This window comes from Salarias fasciatus, chromosome 2, assembly GCF_902148845.1.
Source record: "Salarias fasciatus chromosome 2, fSalaFa1.1, whole genome shotgun sequence".
In the NCBI taxonomy this organism is placed as follows: Eukaryota; Metazoa; Chordata; class Actinopteri; order Blenniiformes; family Blenniidae; genus Salarias; species Salarias fasciatus.
This window is the reverse complement of record NC_043746.1, coordinates 4452360-4471622: the sequence shown is the minus strand read 5'-3', so window position 1 is coordinate 4471622 and position 19263 is coordinate 4452360. Positions and strand designations below refer to the sequence as shown.

Sequence of the window (19263 nt, the reverse complement as noted above, 5' to 3'; positions counted from 1 at the left end):
CGCCCGGCCGTGTTGCGGCGGGCCATCTGCGCCGAGCGCCGTGAATCTGCCGTCTCAGCACAGCGGGGCTGATCTCAGGCCTCCCTGCTGACGACTGAGCCTGACCTTAAATCAGGCTTAAAGGAGCATGATGTGACCCAAACATCAGCTCTTCCTCCCCCTCCTCCTCCTCCTCCTCCTCCTCCTCCTCCTCCTCCTCACAGGCTTTTAGAGGAGTCTGACCTCACCATAAGGAGAGAGGCTTTTTCCAGCTGTCGCCAGTGTTTTCCACACATGCCTTCCTGCTCCCTCCGTCCTCCTTTCCCCCTCGGTCTGTCCTATATACTCTCCTCTGCCACGGCGGACTCCTTATGCCTCCTCTGCTTTAATGGAGCAGCCTGAGAGACTCTGCCTGCCTCTTAGATTTACACGTTTCCTCTTCTCCCAGAAGGGGGAAAAAAAACCCAAGTTTATCTTGTGCCTTGTTTTCCTCTAAATGTTTAAAGAAGTAAATTTAAGCAGGAAAGATGTTTCCGTCTTGTGTACAGCTATCATCTGGTGTGTTTTTCCCGTCCAGGATCTTAAGGGAGCATTTAGGGGAGAAGGAGGTACAGCTGTCTTTAACGTTCGACGCCGTGGAGGAGGCGGACCTGGCCAACTACACCTGCTACGTGGAGAATCACATCGGGAGGCGGGGGGGAAGCGCCATCCTGCAGAAGAAAGGTACATTACTGATTGTTATGCTTTAGCCCTGAGAGTTCTCTGCATCTTGGAGAAAGTTTAGATTTCTCAGATGCAAGGGGAAAAAAAAATGCAATTCCAGGTGAAACGTCAGTCAAATGCATGGTTCAGAATGTGCCAGTTTTACCACGACACACCGTCGGCCTCAGCTTCAGCCGGAGAGTTGTCCAGTTCGATGTGTGTTACATGGGGCCCAGGACTGAGCCTTGATGAACGCCATGTGAAAGATGCTGAACATACACAGAAAGGAGGAGGAAAAATATTTTTTCTTGAGGTTGAAAAATGTATCCAGGCTGTAAGTTTCATGATGGACTGAATTTGCTGCTGTAAAGCCCGAGAGGATCCGTCTGCTCTGACAGACTGAAGTCGTAGGTTTGATTTAAAGGTGACGTTTGGTAAATCTTTAATAGTTTCATTTTTCTACAAAAAGTTTATGTCTAATATGAGTACAACGAACTCAAAAAAGCACATTCCAGGCTTTGAGAACCTCTCACCTTCTGTGTTATTTTGTATTATTTCCCTCCTTTTGTTTCCGGAAACTCAGCATTGAAACTCAAACCTTTGTACTCAGGTGATGTGATGTGATACAGTGATTAGTGAAGTAAGGTTGATGGGAGGAGGCGTTACAGGAGGACACGAAGCTCCAGATAAAAGTAGATTTCCAAGTAGACACACATGAACGTTCCCCTCAAACAGGCGGTGATAAAGAGAAGGTTCTGGATTCAGAGCTGCCTCAGTTTCACCACAAGCGCTGCTTTATTTTCCCTTGTTTCCTTTTTTTTTTTATCTTCATTCTTCTCAGGCTTGCTAAATATAAAAGCATGTCTGCTCCAGTTACCTGGGACACATCCCGCCTCTCTTTATGCTTCCGTTAACAAGGAATACCCCTCCAGCTCCGGAGGCTGACGCCGCTCTCATGGCCTAGTAAATATTTGTGGATGTGAACAGCTTCCAAGGTAATTAAGACTTTTAATGCAGCCTGCCATCAAGAAAAGCAAGAGCTCCTCCAAACGCTCAATTTCCAGCTTTTTTTTTTCATCCCTTTATTTCTCATATAAATCTGGACGGAGGAAATATTTAGATAATCTCAGACTCCATCTACAGATAATGGACTTTCTTTGATTGACAGGTGAGTTCCAGAGATTGTAATGAAAAAACAGCGCAGGAGGAAGTGAAGAAGAGAGGAAGGGAAAAAAAAAGCACCGTCACATAGTTAGGGTTTTAAATATTCCACTGAAAAATGCATGAGAGCTCCTCTGCCTTTGTAAAACATTTGCTGCAGTCCTGTGGCATCTCGCTTTCCGTCTGACGAGCACGGGGAGCGCGCACGTTTGAGTCAGAGGCCAGGACCCTCACGGGGGAGGGGGAGGAGGAGGAGGAGGAGGAGGAGGAGGAGGAGGAGGAAGGGGAGGAAACCTGGAGAGACGAGAAGAAACACAGCGCCCGGAGGAGAGGCATCGTCTCTGTTACCTCAAATCTGAGCTGCAAACAGCAAACGCCCGCCGTATGAAGACGGAGCGAAGGAACGCCATGTGACGGGGGGGGGGGGGGGGGGGGGGGGGCAGCAGCAGGAGGCTGAATGGAGGCAAGAAAACACAGAGAGGCAGAGGTAATGGATGCAGGCAGACAGATGAAGATGGGGAAGGTGAGAGGAGCGAGGGAGGAGAGGAGGGGAGGACGAGAGAGGAGGAGAGGAGGGTGAGAGAGGAGGAGGGAGGGCAAGAGAGGAGGTGAGGGTGAGAGAGGAAGAGGAAGGGTGAGAGAGGAGGTGGGAGGAGGAGGAGGAGGAGGAGGAGGAGCACGAAAGACATCTCCACATCTGACTCCTGCTGAAGGCCCCGGGGGGCAAATCTATCTTACTATACTTAACTCACACTGCAGGGAGTCTCTCACGCACACACACGCACTCACTCACGCACACACACACACACGCCTACAGAGGTGATTCAGGAGGAGAGTTAAAGGGCCCTCAATACTTAACACGATAATTATGTACTGGTAAGTGTGTGTGTGTGTGTGTGTGTGTGTGTGTGTGTGTGTGTGTGTGTGTGTGTGTGTGTGTGTGTCCTGCTGCTTTGGGGAAACGGACTTCGTCCTGCTTCTTCAGCCTCCGTTTCAAGACTGAAGTCAAAGCTTCATCTCCATATTTCTCCCCTTTTGCAAATAAATCCTCTGATTTTCCACATAATCTGGCAGGATGGTTCAAAAATGACTCTTCTGTTCTGAGTAGATCCCCCCCCGGTGGCTGCTGTGTGTATAACACAGGAGATGAAGACAACCCTGAAGTTGCACATTAACTTTGCAGAAATCGTTGTTTATTGAAACGGATTTTCATTATTTATGTGGTAAAGCTAGGAAGTTATTACCCAATATATGAGTTTCTTTATTTGCTTTTTTTTTTTCATCTTTGGACTTTTATATTAAAGGTAAACGTACTGTGCTAAGAGGCGTTGAGCAAATGAGAGAAAGGGTTATTTGCATTGCCCTGGTGTGTTTCTGAGGGGAGATATGAGCTCATTTCTGAAGATTTCTGCTTGGTTTAAAGAGGGTTTCTCAAAGCGGCAGTGCCAGAGGAGTTTACTGTGAGCAGGTCTGTGTGCTGCTGCCTGAGTGAGATTCTGTCCAAATGCTAAAACTTCAACCTACATTAACAAAACAGGCATTTTACCACCTCCTGGTCAGCCCTGCAGGCTCACCAGAGAGGAGAACGCCTGAAGTAAACACATTTCTGAAAAGCCTTAAAAACCTTCTGACGTTTGTCAAACTCCTGAAACTAAATCCACCCATTGACTCAGTCCTGTATGGATCTCGCTGCCTCCAGAAACCTCAGTGTGTGACTCCTGCAGAGCTCAGCATGTACGTTCTCACACACACACACACACACACACTCCCATTAATAAGGAAGCGGGCTTTAACTGCTGAGTCCCTGAAGCCTCAGTCCACTTCTCACATCGCGGCGTTGTGTCCGTTCCCCAGTGAGTAACGCAGAACCACGAGCTGCTTCGCCAGACGGCCATCCCGGTGGACCGCGGGCCACACGCTTGACATCGTTGGTGTTTTGAAGGTGATATTGTGTGTTTTTGAAGGGCAGTGCTGTATTGCAGATACGATGTGAATTCATTGAGAATCCCCTTCCGTCTCATGTTTCACATCTCTGCTGCAGCAGCCAGTCATTTAGCCGAAGGTTCATTTTCTGTGACTATCGCCTGCAAAAATATGGAAAATTACCCATTTTTGAGTTAATTTGTGGTTGCGGGGCCTCGTGCCTGAAACCCCGGCGCTAACAGGGTCACGTTCTGGTTCCTGAGCTGGACGGAACAAATAAAGCACGAGTTCCCCAAAGTTAGCGCCGGTTATCAAAGCTTGGTTTCCTGCGCCGAGTGTGTGTGATTGGATTAGGCTGCGCTCTCACTCGGCGCTGACCCAGAATAATGGCGCGCCGGCACTCACCCAGCCTCGGCCGCCGCCGCCGCAGACTCCGCTCATTGTGACTGACAGAGCAGAAACAGCGGCCTTCAGACACCACCGAAGAAGAATGGAGGGAGCCAAGGGGCTGACAGGAGCAGAGGGATGGAGGGAAAGCGGCAGAGAGAAGGACAGATCGGAGACTGGAGAGAGAGAGAGAGAGAGAGCGGTGACTCTGATCCTCAGCTGTGGCCAGATCAACAAGATTCACCGTTTTTTTAATGCTCAACCAGTAAAATGTGGAACAGCTGCTTTATTATTATTATTTCTGGGATCCTGTAGCGCCTCTCTGTTGCAGCGGCGTCTCGTCTAAATAAATGTCACACGACCAGCAACAGCAAAACTTTACTCCAGGAAACCTGCCGGCGATCAGAAACGTTACTCTCCCCGGGTCAGAAGCTTTAACTTACAAAATGTGGGGAATATTTCTGCAGCCTGCGGCAGAGCTGATGACTGTGGCCATTAGATAAAAAATAACATTTCATTACAATTTGTCTCATTTAAAATGATGAATCACTGTGACTCAGACTCACGTTCCTTTCCTTTTTGATTTTGTCAAAAACTTTTTTTTTTTTTGGGTAGATTTTGGAGAAACTGCATATTTAGGAATTCAAGCTTCTATATTCTAATTATGAATCTGCCAGCTGACGCCATGTTGGATAATTTACACTGTACACATGAAACTGGTGCTGGTTATCATATCCCCAAGAAAAAGGTCATTTGAAATGATAGAAAAGAGGGAATGTGTAGCATTTTGTGTTTTTGGAGGTAGCAGGAGGAGGCAGGAGGAAGCAGGAGGCTGCAGGAGACAGTGTTCTCAGAGAAGCACTGAAAGAAGCCTGGTCTAATTGAAATGTCTTTATCCCATCACCTCTCCTCGTCCCTGCTTCGCTCCGCCGCCCTCTCCTCGGGGCCTAATAAGTAAAAAGCGTACTTAAAATTCCACTTTAAAATTGGCCTCCCGTTCTTCCTGAGCGCCGGCACGAGGAGACGACGGCTCGTTACTGACGGACGATATCTGGGGGAGAGCGGCTCTTTAAATGAGGATCATCGCTAACAGAGGCCCTCGCTGCTCCTTTTTGCTTCAGAGCAAATATTAGTAAATTGGTTCCATTTGGTTGTTTTCCTCTCCCTCCGCCTCCCGTCTCCTCTGCTCTGGGTTGGCCGCCTCCGTCTCTGCTGAGACTCCAGCTGACGGGATCTGGAGGCCGGTAGAGTCGGAGAGACGTCTGCTGGCCAGACGCCGTCACTTCAGCTGGATTCCTCACTCCGCAACCAGGAGGAGGAAAAGAAACACTATGTCCAATAATGTGCCTCATACTGATGGATTTTATTATGGGAAGCGGTGCTTACAAACTGCAGCTCAGAAATATTTCAATAAAAACAACATATAAGATGTTTGACAGGAGTCTCAAGATTAAAAAAAACACATTGATTCCTCAGAATGTATTTCAAATATTTCAAACAAAACTGTCAGAACAGATCAACTTCCTCGTTCTTTTAAACCTAATTATATATATATATATATATATATATATATATATATATATATATATATATATATATTTTTTTTTTTTTTTTTTTTTTTTTTTTTTACTTTTTTTTTTAACTTTTTTCTTTAATATAATTTTTTTCATCAAATCAAAATCTGTTGTTTTATTTGGACATTTTATTTCTGATTTGAAGTTGTGGCGCGAGCCGTGAGTTTCAGACTCAGGGACTGTTTTCTGCACCTTTTTTGTTCTTTAGTTTTTTAACTGATAATGAAAATCGTATCAAGAAATGACCTGGATATCAAACGATACCATCAGTGGCCACTGGGTGTCGCTATATTTCAACAGAATGCTGCTACAGAAACGCCTCAAATAGTACCGGATTTGGCAGAAATAAAAACCTCCACAGCAGCATTTCAACTCGAAATGATCTGATCTGCAGCAGAGAACAGAAACAGGACAGTAGAAAAAAGGTTTTTTTTCCCATCATCTTGATGCTTTTTAAATTGTTTCTACACTCAGTTGAAACCTGTCATGCCGGTAATGTGGCAGTTATAAAGTAGCTCTCTTCTCCCTCATGAGGAATTCTGATTGTAACCATGTTGGTGTTGGTTTTCCTGATCAGGCAGGTTTCAGCCTTTGTTTCCGTTCTACAGTATCGGAGCTCATTTTAAAAAGAAGAAGGCAAATATCTCACTGTTCCATTCAGACCTGCACACAGCGTGGCTGCAGAAATAAAGAAAAATGTGAATAAAGCTTCCGTTTTTTGTTTTTTTTTTTTACTCCTTGTGTTTTGAATCGTATGAAATGCAAAGAAAAAAGTCTTTTCTCTTTTTCCCTCTGGCTTTCATGTGAACTCGCCGCCCTCCGACTCAGTAACATAATGAAATCTCTTCTTCTTCTTCTGTCTTTTGCCAGACTTCACAGAATATTCACAGGGTGAATGAACTTCTTTTATTTTCCAGTGTCTTTCTTTGACTCTGAATTCAACAGTTTCCTTAATTATTCAGCGAAGATTTAAAAAATATAGATGATTGATGAATTAAACTGCTTTTAAAAACGGTTAATTTCAGAGTATAAATATATAATCAACCCTCGAGGAGACGCTCTGCTGAACCCAGATCTTAATTATCTTTAAACTGATGTGTGAAAAACAGAATATAATATAATAAGATCTACCTAATAGTACCGGTTACATAAAATTGAGAGAAAGTATGGATGGAGAGAAATGAGAGTAAACTGCTGACAGCTGTTTGTAGGATGGCTCCAACAGGGGGCGCCGTGTTCCCAGACGCTCCATCTCATCTGGAACCGGCTGCAGCACTTCTACTAAAAACAAACGTCTGGTCACCTCCACATCCTTCTCTTTAGTTTTTTAGTGCAAAGCTGAAAGTTACAGATAAAAATAAAGTAATGATGACCAGATTTGATCCTCTGGCCGGCCAGTTTCGAGCCCCTGAGCCACACGTTTCGCTCCCAAACGCTGCAGGATCTGAAGTGAAGCTCACACAGCAGGGATTCTGGGAAAGAATGGAAATAAAAACATTTCTACTCTAGAATCTGAAAGCTTGTTTGTAGCAAACACATAAACAGATGATGAATAGATATCTGAGAGATGTGAGACGATAAAGATGAGTTCGGCCGGACGTACGAGGCAGCGGGTCGACCTGGAGCTCCGGGCGGCGACCGGAACGCCAGAATCCATCAATACGCCGTGGTCGGAAAATGAAGTGGTTCCCGGAAAAGTTGCAGATGAGATGGGCTGTGTGTGTGTGTGTGTGTGTGTGTGTGTGTGTGTGTGTGTGTGTGTGTGTGTGTGTGTGTGTGTGTGTGTGTGTGTGTGTGTGTGTGTGTGTGTGTGTGTGTGTGTGTGTGTGTCAGAGTGAGACAGTAATGGATCATATTTCCCATGGTGTCATTCAGCAGCCATGTTCCATTAATCTCCCATACAGTCATTGCTTATGATAGCACTATCATTCATTCCGTGTACGTGTGCGTGTGCGTGTGTTTGTGTGTGTGTGTGTGTGTGTGTGTGTCACATGCTGACGTGATTTCCTCTCTCAGTCAAAGCAGCTCACTTTGTTTCAGTTCCCAGTCTCCAGTTTCACGATATTAAAAATGTCTCAGCTTCCTGTTCAAGGCGCCGTTCGCACGATAACGTTTCCAGTGGCAACGCGCAGCTTCAGCTTACTGTTTCTAGAAAAGTTTTGCATTTACACCACGGCGTTTTGAAAACGTCTGTTTCACAGAGAAACAGCAGGAGCTCTGAAAGCGCTGCAGGTGTCATGTTTGGCCACCAGTGGGTGCTGGTGGTTGTTTTTGTAGTAAAACTGAGTCCAACAGTTTGCAGTTCTCCATTTATTTTAGTGTTTCTAAAGAACGCAAATATTTTGTGACAGATTATTTGACATTCGTTGAACATGATTGCACAGTTTCACATTTTGGCCACGGCTTCACAGTGTTTGACACAGGTGCACAAATATCATTTGCACTAAATTTACTGCAACGGGAGAAAAAAGGTGTTGTTTTTTTTTTCTTTTTTCTGTGTGACTCGTACACAACTACAAATCCCACTGTTCCAGGCGCTCAAACCTTTTCCACCAATAATCCCTTCAGTAATACCTTCCACACTTGGAACTAAAAGTGCCTGGAAGTGACTGTGTTGTCCTTGTTATATAAATAAAGCAGGATTGAACAGAATTGCTCCTGGAGGCTGGCCAGATTTGACGGAGAAATACGGACCAGTCTGACTGTCCAGATAATGTCAAGCTGTCAGACTCGGGCTTTCAAGATACACCCTCACTTTCACAGGCCGTGGGAATGAATCCAAATCACGATGAAGTACCGAAACATGTGGTTAAAGCCGAGTAAAGACCTCAGTAAATAAGGCTCTGAAGTTGATTTAATGCTGTTTGAAATGGACTAAATGAAGCGCTGGTTTAAAAATGGATGAGTTACGAGCTGATGCATGACTAATGTTGCTCAAAAGCAGATCATGACATGATATGGGTTCACAACTTTGCGGAGTAGGTAGATAATACCGGTAATATAACATCCAATAAATATTACAATACATGACATGACTTAACTTGCCCAAAAACTCGAAATAACCTGGGACCCTCGACAGACTTTGTGTTGTAACTTGGTCTCATGTCTGCTGCTGACGTCCAGGAATATGAACAACCACCAGCAACTGATGAATCCAGTGCTTAATGCAGTAAACAGAGCTGAACTGCAGCCGTGGCTCATGGGAGCCGGTCTTCACGCCATTTGTGGTCCGCAGGATGAAATGACTGACCGGCCGCTCCTCTCGTCCTCACAGATATGTACCGGCTGGAGCTGGCCGGCGGCCTCGGGGTCATCCTGCTGCTGCTGGGCGTCCTCACCGCCCTCTACAAGTGCTACAACCTGGAGATCATGCTCTGCTACCGGAGGCACTTCGGCAGCGACGAGACCGAAGACGGTAGGACGGCCACCACGGCACGGGGACCAAGCCATTCTGAAACGCTTGCTGTGTGAAGGGGCTGCATGGTCCTCTCACACTCACAGATCACAGTGACAAAGACAAATAGAAGGAAAACGCTTGGTTTTGATGTTTTTCTATCAAGCGATGTAGAGAATCAGCGCAGCAACACACCGTACTGTTCAGTTCCTTTGTCTTGTCGAAGGAGAGGCGAGACTAAAGCAGAAAGACCCAGACTGAATCCTGGAGAGACTCTCATTGCTCCGCTGATCCCCGGCCTTGATATCTGAGACGAGGACGGAGCCGCTGAAGTGTCTCTGAGTCGCTCAGAGTCGTTTCTGTCCGATCGCGGCTGTCGCCGAGATCTGAGCCTAATTCTGTCTCCCTCTCTCCCTCCGCAGATAACAAGGAGTACGACGCCTATCTGTCCTACACCAAAGTGGACCTGGACTCTCTGGGCAGGTCAGGCTGTCTCCGTGTGCGAGCTGCTAATGTTAGCATAGCGCCGCTAGAGGCTAAGGCTATCGAGGAGGAAAGGCTAGAACTACTGGCTCCTATCAGCTGGTTCATGTTAGAAAACGTTGCTTTGTTCCGCCATGTTTACCGTCCCCTGTGCCAGCAGGACGAGCAGCGACGAGGAGACCTTCGCTTTGGAGATCCTGCCCGACGTCTTGGAGAAACACTACGGATACAAGCTGTTCATCCCCGACCGAGACTTAATACCCAGCAGTAGTAAGTGTCAACCTCTGCTTCACTCTGTCGCTGCACAGCGACGCTTAATTCCCTGTTTTAGGGTCTCTAAACCTTCAGATGACCAATCACTCAACATAAAAACTACTTTTTGAAATGTTCAGCTGAAGACTGCATCGTTAATCAGAGAGGAAATAATCTGAAAGAAACAGACAGGCAAAGACAAACTGGAGGGATTTCTTACATCTTAGTTGCAACGAAATATAATGAAAAAAAACATTGAGGATTCTTTATTGGATGCATTTTACAGCAGCAAATTACAACAACGGAATCATCTTGAAATTGCACCTTTTATCTGTGGAGAGTTCAAAGTTTTCTCGTCGTAATAAAGTTTCCCTGCACTTCTTTGCACGGAAACGAAGAGGAATGATTTGGATTTGAATGTGTTTTTCTGGATGTCTTCCATGTTTCTGTGTTTCAATGAAGATACGAAGCTTCAGAGGTGTTTTTATATATATTTTTTCCTCACTGAAATAAAACATGAAGCCATTATCTCCTGCACATTTGCATTTTCTAACTGAAATCACATTTCCTCTTGTCCTAAAAAAACAGAAAATATTAATACACTGTCAGAAATAGCATTTTAATGTGGCACAAAAGCATGAGACCAAGGTGGGTTTTGCATTGTTTAGCATTTTCTCCTAAAAATGCATCAATAAATTAGCTTAAATGTGGTTTGGTAATGAATATTCGTGCTCCACACGGCCTGCCCTCAGCTGAAATTATGCCTCTTTCCTCACGCAAGGTTCCGAAACATGACGTCCGCCTTCAGATGAGGGTTTCTTCTCTTTTGCCCCAGAAACATCCTGAAAACAAATGTCCAGTGTGCATGGCTGCACCGCTAACTTTGATTCCACAGGTCAGGGAACCGGCGCAGAAGCACAAACTCTCCTCCCTTCAATTATCCACTTCGCTTCGTCCCCCGAAACCAAGACGGGGAGAAAGAGCGGCGGCACGGCGAGGAGGGGGCGGGGTCACTGCTTCCACTTATTTTATTAATTGATTTACATAATCCCCGTCGACGGAGCGGGGCAGGAAGGCAGGAGGGGGGAGACGGCAGACCGGAGCGGAGGGGGGATCTGGAGATGTTCTGTACTATTTGTGAACCTCAAATTGAGCGTGAAATTGCAATGTGTTGTTGGAGAGTCGCTGTCATTAATTTAGTTAGCGAGAGAAAAGATGGCGCGCCGTTTCCACGCGACCCACAAAGGGAGCAGTTTTCATGTGGAATCAGCCTTTAAAAACCGACTGAACATTCAGCCCTTTTTATGGCGATGACGCCTGCTTCTACGAGACTGGAGATTCTTCCTGAAATGTGCCAAGTCTGAGGACGCCGCATGGTTCAAACACGTTTCTATTGCATGTTTCATATGTAAACAGAAACAGCTCTCTCAAGAAAACACTAAAAACTAACAAAAAAAACATCTAGAGGAATTTTCTCCATGTTTCTGCCTCCATTTTAATGACTTTCTTCTCTGTTTGATACAAATCTGATTGCTATCATCACCGAAATTCACTCCTAAGATGCAAAGGAAGTTTTGCATTTTCACTGGAAAATATTTCACCAATAGAGCCTTTAAGTAAGTCTTTTAAACAAAAAAAATTGTCAAAAGACTAAAAAGCAAAGTTCAGAAAAGAGAAAGAGAAAACCATAAAATATTTATATCTCCATCAATCTTCAACAAACGCAGTTTAAGCTCGTTCTTTAGATGGACGATGTACAACTATTCCTGCTAGATGAAGAAGGCTCTTATTTGCTGGCAGGATTGAGTTTTTCGGTTTCTAACGCTGCTCTGTTCTTCCTCCCTCCATGTCCTTATCTTCCAGCGTACATCGAGGACCTGGCCCGCAGCGTGGAGCAGAGCCGGCGGCTCATCATCGTCTTGACCCCGGAGTTTGTCGCCAAAAGGGGGTGGAGCATCTTCCAGATAGAGACACGCCTGCACTCCATGCTGGTCACTGGGGAGATCAAGGTGCGGCAGCGAGCTGAAAACGCCTGGTGTAGTCTGTTGCTTCGCTGTCGTTCAGAGTGAAACGTTTCTCCTGTTGGTGGATCCAGGTCATCATGATAGAGTGTGCAGATCTGAAGAATGTCATCAACTACCAGGAGGTGGAAGCACTGAAACACACCATCAAGGTACGCATCAGAAGGGATGGACCAGTGGAGGGGAATGATGAGAGAAACAAATCAAAAAGAGAAACCTTTCCCTTTCTGTAGGTGTTATCCATCATCAAATGGAGGGGTCCCAAGAGCAACGAGCTGTCCTCCAAGTTCTGGAAGCAGGTGGTCTACGAGATGCCTGCTAAACGCAGAGAGACGCTGTCCCGGCGCCAGGTACTCCTGACCTGTCCTCTTAGTGTGGAGCTTCACTGGAGCAGCTTCTCATGGTTCAGGGTTTCCAACCCTTCTTGACCTTTACCGTCAACACATCCGGTGGATGGCCCCGGTTCTCCTGGTGGGGGGGTCGCGGCGGTTCTCAGCCACGGTCGTCCTTTAGGCAAATTCCCTTTCATTAAATCCTGAACTCACAGACTGTTCCCACTTCCCGTCACGTTCCTGTCAATCACTGCTCCTCACGATGTTTTCATTACAAGCATTGACAAATGAAGGCATTCACACGGTGAGGGATCCCTTGCTTCTGTTTTAACCAGTGCTGGGCAACAATTACATTTCTAAATCGTGATTAATCGCATAGTTTTTCTTTGATTAATTGCGCTTAATCGCATTATGTGCAAAATACAATAATAAATTAAAAAGTACTCTGTAATGATCATCCTGCCAACAACAGGGACAGCATTTTTTTTTTTTTTTTTTTTTGACAACAATTTTGCAAGAAGCATAATTTTAAAATAATAATTTACAATTCATCAAATTTCAGTGCCTGAAAAAAAGGCCCAGCGGGCCGAAACATTGCGCCGGCAAAACACGGGATTTAAGTTTAATTTTCATTTTTGTCATATTTGAGCTCCTTATTTCTGTTGGTGCCTTATACCAGCCTTTTCCTCGGGATTTTCCTGATAATTCGGCCGAGTTCAATATGGCAAATAATGAGGAATGGGCCGTGTTTCACTGCTAAAAGCGTGTGTGTGCTTTTCTGAGGCTCAGCTGGAGCGCGGTGTGGGACTGTCAGGCAGGACAGGTTCGGCTTGTTGTATGGCAGCGTTCACTGAGACACATGAGCGTCCCGTGTAAAGAGCAGTCAGAGGAGTGTGTCTCGCTGAATGGCGAGCGTTGGTTTCTCTGAGTTCGTGAACTCATTTTTGGATTTTTTTTGTTTGTTTCTTTTTTGTTACGAAATGAATTTCTGAATTCATTAAAGCAGTGAATCACAGACCATTCAAGCAAGTGTGAACGTCTGGTACAATTTCCAGACATGCTCTGCTTAGAAAATAAGTCATCTTGTTATATCTGAGAAAAACAATTTGTTTTTAATAAAAAGAAAATAACTTAAAAGAAAAAAAAAACACTCCCCCTAGAACTGCCACCTTAACGTGGTGGGGGAGTTTGAGAGCCCGCATGATCCCAGGAGCTATGTTGCCGGGGGGCTTTATGCCCCCTAGTAGGGTCTCCCATGGCAAACAGGTCCTGGGTGACGGGCCAGACTGAGAGCAGTTCAAAACCCCCTATGAGAAGAAAAAGAACAAAGGTCATTACGTCGCCCGGTATGGCGCAGCCGGGGCCCCACCCTGGAGCCAGGCCTGGGGTTGGGGCTCGTAAGCGAGCGCCTGGTGGCCGGGTCTTTGCCCACGGGGCCCGGCCGGGCTCAGCCCGAAGGGACGACGTGGGCCTGACCTCCGGTGGGCTCACCACCCACCGAGGGAACCGTAGGGGCCGGGTGCAGTGTGGATTGGGTGGCAGCCGACGGCAGGGTGCCCGGCGACCCGATCCCCGGACACAGAGACTGGCTCTAGGGACATGGAATGTCACCTCGTTGGCGGGGAAGGAGCCCGAGCTTGTGAGGGAGGTTGAGAGGTACCGGCTAGATATAGTCGGGCTCACCTCCACACATAGCCTGGGCTCTGGAACCCAACCTCTCGAGAAGGGCTGGACTCTCCACTTCTCTGGCGTTGCCCGCAGTGAGAGGCGGCGGGCTGGTGTGGGTTTGCTTGTAGCCCCACAGCTCAGCCGCCATGTGTTGGAGTTCACCCCAGTGAACGAGAGGGTTGCATCCCTGCGCCTTCGGGTCGGGGATAGGTGCCTCACTGTTGTCTCGGCTTACGGGCCGAACAGCAGTGCAGAGTACCCGGCCTTCTTGGAGTCCCTGGGAGGGGTGCTGGACAGTGCTCCGACTGGGGACTCCATTGTTCTACTGGGGGACTTCAACGCCCACGTGGGCAGCGACAGTGAGACCTGGAAGGGGGTGATTGGATCGCACGGCCTCCCCGATCTGAACCCGAGTGGTGTTCTGTTATTGGACTTCTGTGCTAGTCACAGTTTGTCCATAACGAACACCATGTTCGAGCACAGGGGTGTCCATAAGTGCACTTGGCACCAGGACACCCTAGGTCGGAGGTCGATGATCGACTTTGTTGTCGTGTCATCTGACCTCCGGCCGCGTGTTTTGGACACTCGGGTGAAGAGAGGGGCAGAGCTGTCGACCGATCACCACCTGGTGGTGAGTTGGATTCGCTGGCGGAGGAGGAAACCGGACAGACTTGGCAGACCCAAACGTGTTGTGAGGGTCTGCTGGGAACGTCTGGCGGAACCCTCTGTCAGCATGGCTTTCAACTCCCACCTCCGGGAGAGCTTCTCTCATGTCCCGAGGGAGGCTGGGGACATTGAGTCCGAGTGGACCATGTTCTCCACCTCCATTGTCGAAGCAGCTGCTCGGAGCTGTGGTCGTAAGGTCTCCGGTGCCTGTCGTGGCGGCAACCCCCGAACCCGGTGGTGGACACCGGAAGTAAGGGCTGCCGTCAAGCTGAAGAAGGAGTCCTATCGAGCCTTGCTGGCTCATGGGACTCCCGAAGCAGCTGACGGGTACCGGCAGGCCAAGCGAACTGCAGCCCGAGCAGTTGTGGAGGCAAAAACTCGGGTCTGGGAGGAGTTCGGGGAGGCCATGGAGGAGGACTATCGGTCGGCCTCGAAGAAATTCTGGCAAACCGTCCGGCGCCTCAGGAGGGGAAAGCAGGTCTCCGCCAACACTGTTTACAGTGGAGGTGGGGAGCTGCTGACCTCAACTGGGGATATTGTTGGACGGTGGAAGGAATACTTCGAGGACCTCCTCAATCCCGTCGCCACGTCTTCCGTGGAGGAAGCAGAGGCTGAGGTCTCAGAGGTGGACTCGTCCATCACCCAAGCTGAAGTCACTGAGGTGGTTGGCAAGCTCCTCGGTGGCAAGGCACCGGGGGTGGACGAGATTCGGCCTGAGTACCTTAAGTCTCTGGATGTGCAGGGACTGTCTTGGTTGACACGTCTCTGCAACATCGCGTGGCTGTCGGGGACGGTGCCTCTGGATTGGCAGACCGGGGTGGTGGTCCCCCTGTTTAAAAAGGGGGACCGGAGGGTGTGCTCCAACTATAGGGGGATTACACTCCTCAGCCTCCCCGGGAAAGTCTATTCCAGGGTACTGGAGAGGAGGATCCGACCGATAGTCGAACCTCGGATCCAGGAGGAACAATGCGGTTTTCGTCCTGGCCGTGGAACAGTGGACCAGCTCTATACCCTCCATAGGGTGCTCGAGGGTTCGTGGGAGTTTGCCCAACCAGTCCACATGTGTTTTGTGGATTTGGAGAAGGCATTCGACCGTGTCCTTCGTGGTGTCTTGTGGGGGGTGCTCCGGGAATACGGAGTCCGGGGCCCCTTGTTAAGGGCCGTCCGGTCTTTGTATGACCGGAGTAGGAGTCTGGTCCGCATTGCCGGCAGTAAGTCGGACCTGTTCCCGGTGCATGTTGGACTCCGGCAGGGCTGCCCTTTGTCACCGGTTCTGTTCATAATCTTTATGGACAGAATTTCTAGGTGCAGCCAGGGGCCGGAGGGGTTCCGGTTCGGGAACCACAGGATTTCATCTCTGCTTTTTGCAGATGATGTTGTCCTGTTGGCTTCATCGAACCCGGACCTACAGCATGCACTGGGGCGGTTCGCAGCCGAGTGTGAAGCGGCAGGGATGAGGATTAGCAACTCCAAATCCGAGGCCATGGTCCTCGACCGGAGGAAGGTGGCTTGCCCCCTCCAGGTTGGTGGAGAGACCCTAGCCCAAGTGGAGGAGTTCAAGTATCTTGGGATCTTGTTCACGAGTGGGGGACGGATGGAGCGTGAGATTGACAGGCGGATCGGTGCAGCGGCTGCAGTGATGCGGTCGTTGTATCGGTCCGTCGTGGTGAAGAAGGAGCTGAGCCGAAAGGCGAAGCTCTCGATTTACCGGTCAATCTACGTTCCCACCCTCACCTATGGTCATGAGCTTTGGGTCATGACCGAAAGGACAAGATCCCGGATACAAGCGGCCGAAATGAGCTTCCTCCGTAGGGTGGCTGGGCGCTCCCTTAGAGATAGGGTGAGGAGCTCAGTCACCAGGGAGGAGCTCGGAGTAGAGCCGCTACTCCTCCACATTGAGAGGAACCAGCTGAGGTGGCTCGGACATCTGTTTAGGATGCCTCCTGGACGCCTCCCTAGGGAGGTGTTCCGGGCATGTCCCACTGGGAGGAGACCCCGGGGAAGACCCAGGACACGCTGGAGAGACTATGTCTCTCGGCTGGCCTGGGAACGCCTCGGGATCCTCCCAGAGGAGCTGGAGGAAGTGTCTGGGGACAGGGAAGTCTGGGCATCCCTGCTGAGACTGCTGCCCCCGCGACCCGGCCCCGGATAAGCGGTAGAAAATGGATGGATGGATGGATGGAAAAAAAAAACATACATATATTAAAACAAAAAACAAGGTAATTTATTTTGCCCTAATTCAATGTGATACGCTTCGCTACAAAAACAGATACTGCAGCATATTTCCTCAGCCCTTTCAATCTCCTCATGGCCTGTTCTCATTACGTGTAGCTGCAGATATAAACATGAGAAAAACACAACCTCTTGCGTGTCCGGGAGCCGGCATAGCGATGCGATGTAAATGTTCCCTCCCCCGAGGGCGCACACCCTCGCCACAGACAGATGGCCTTTCAAATGTCTGCTAAACACATGTAATGTATGAAAACTGGAAGCATTGTGTACATGTTTACCATGTGTTAACACCCCGGGTGGTGCCTGCCCTGATTTACAAATAAACGTCCTCCTGCTGCACTGAGGAACAATCGTCGAGACGTGGATCCCGCTGCAGCCGTTACAGTGAAATCCACCTCATTCTCCCTACAATTTAGACTAATCTCAGGATTTATTGTTGGAACATATTGAGAAGCTACATCACCAGGAAGTAACACCAGTTTAAAGCTAGGGTTGGCAATCTTGGAAAGCTAGCATGCAGCACGAATGTAGCATCTCCCCAAGGCTCCGCCCAGCTCCGCCCAGCTCCCACCCCATTGGAGGAGCTCCCGTTGGGAGCGGAGACGTTTGCGGCGCTTCCGCGTCCAGTGCGTTCCTGGCGTAACCTGTCCTCAGCGCTTCGTTTCTTCGTTTTTCTTTATTTGCACTACGCCAAGTTATGGCGCACTCAGCGGTAAGTAAACCCCCAAAACATTCTCCGCCGTTCTAGAACGACGGTCCGTCCTTCTACGCGCGCACTGAACCAGGGTCAGTGCACGCCATTGACAAGTACGCGCAGGGTGCAGGTCGAACGGCGAAGGGATTTGATTGGTTTACAACCAAGGTGTCCCGGCAAGACTATTGGTTGCTGTTTTTCCCGTTTTCCTCCTGCTGTAGATAGCGGATATTTTCCAAACTACTTTTAAACCACGCTATGAATTGCTTCCCATCGGGTCATAAAGATCATTCTAATCAGTATTTGAAAAAATGTATCTCATTCAGATCGCCAACCCTAGCTTTAATGCGTTTTGAATCTTGCGATTGGCTGATGACGCTGAACTATTAATTACAAATACTGAAAGTTAACCCTTGGGCTTCAGGGATGCTACTAAAGCCTGTGTGAAGTAAAATCAGCACATAAAAAAGGAGATGATGTTCAACAGTGAGACAAAATATCACTGCAAGCATGAGTGTGTGGATGGAGCGAGAAAGAGAGTAAATGAAAAAAACAACTTTCACAGATCTGCACCTTCTGTGTATTATTCTACAATATTTAACCTAAGGCAGAATTAGAATGAATTTTCTATTTTTTAATCTACTCACACACTGAAGTGGCCCTCCAGTGTGACGGCACTGCCAGCACTGGCATACAGCTATTTTGTGTTTGGCACCCAAGCTTCACTACAAGACCATAACTTTAACTGCTGTGGTTTAACAGGATAACAGATGGTGGATCGGCCGCTGAAATCTTTTGACTCAGGCACAGAACTCAGCTTCCAAAATAAGGATCAAACTAAACGGAGTCTCTGGTGGGAGCCATCCTCCTGTATGGGTGGACTCGTAATGCAGACTGTAGATGCCAGATCCAGATTCAGCAGTTTTACTGAACTGTTTCTGAAGAGATCATCAAATGAATGTTAATGTTCTTTGCAAAATCACCTGGCAGGCAACTTCTGTGGTTTTTCTTCACCAAAATACCTCATTCGACCCATGCCGCCATGGTCGTCGACCTCGCATCGTCTCCAGTCATTCAGCCTCAGAAAGCTTTAAAAACAACACTTCACGAAAGAGTTGTGCTTCAGTTTATGGGCCGAGGAACTCTCACTTCCCAGCTTTTTGAAAAATCGCTCCAGAATGTTGAGAAACTGCAGCCATCCATCACCCTCAGGAACAAAGGCTGAATATTGATCAGGTCTGTTGGGATCCGTCAGCGACTCCAAATGTTCTGTGACTTCCTCCGGACCGCTTGACTTTGGTTAATGTGTCCTGAGGTTCACTCACAGGTGGCGCGCTCAGCCATAAAGGAAGCAATAACATGAACATTATGTGGTTTTAACAGCTGGATAATCCAGTTGGAACTGAGCAGCATTAAAGTGTCATACTGGTGTGATCATTGCAGAGTGATTTGTTTTCCATTCACTCAAGAAATCCAAGAAAGCCTTCTCCAAACCGAATCAAAGCCGCCGTCTGCTGGAGGTTGGTAAAGTCTCTCCAGTCTCCATGTGTCGGTGCTCCTCCGTTTCAGGTGATGGACTCTGGCGAACAGGGCCTCTTTGGGGACCTGCAGACTACTGTCTCCACCATCGCCATGACAACCACCTCTGCCTCGCTGGCGCCCCCTAATGAGAGTCGCCATGGCCATCATCAGGTCAGCTTCTGCTCACACTCCTTGGGTCTTTTTAGTGACAAATCAAAGAGTGAGACTGGCCTGGGAAATAGCTCCTATTGAACATTAGCTTGTCCATCCCGCT

General features: G+C 48.1%; 1 protein-coding gene across 1 annotated transcript in view; it reads left to right on the top strand.

Moving 5' to 3' along the window:
• LOC115407333 (X-linked interleukin-1 receptor accessory protein-like 2) overlaps window positions 1-19263 on the top strand; it is a 389294-nt gene that overhangs the window by 369152 nt on the left and 879 nt on the right. Inside the window, exons 9-16 of the mRNA XM_030117731.1 lie at window positions 557-702; window positions 9001-9141; window positions 9543-9603; window positions 9764-9873; window positions 11719-11864; window positions 11951-12028; window positions 12110-12226; window positions 19038-19160. Of these exons, the coding sequence (XP_029973591.1) occupies window positions 557-702; window positions 9001-9141; window positions 9543-9603; window positions 9764-9873; window positions 11719-11864; window positions 11951-12028; window positions 12110-12226; window positions 19038-19160 (922 nt within the window). The remainder of the gene's footprint in view (window positions 1-556; window positions 703-9000; window positions 9142-9542; window positions 9604-9763; window positions 9874-11718; window positions 11865-11950; window positions 12029-12109; window positions 12227-19037; window positions 19161-19263) is intronic.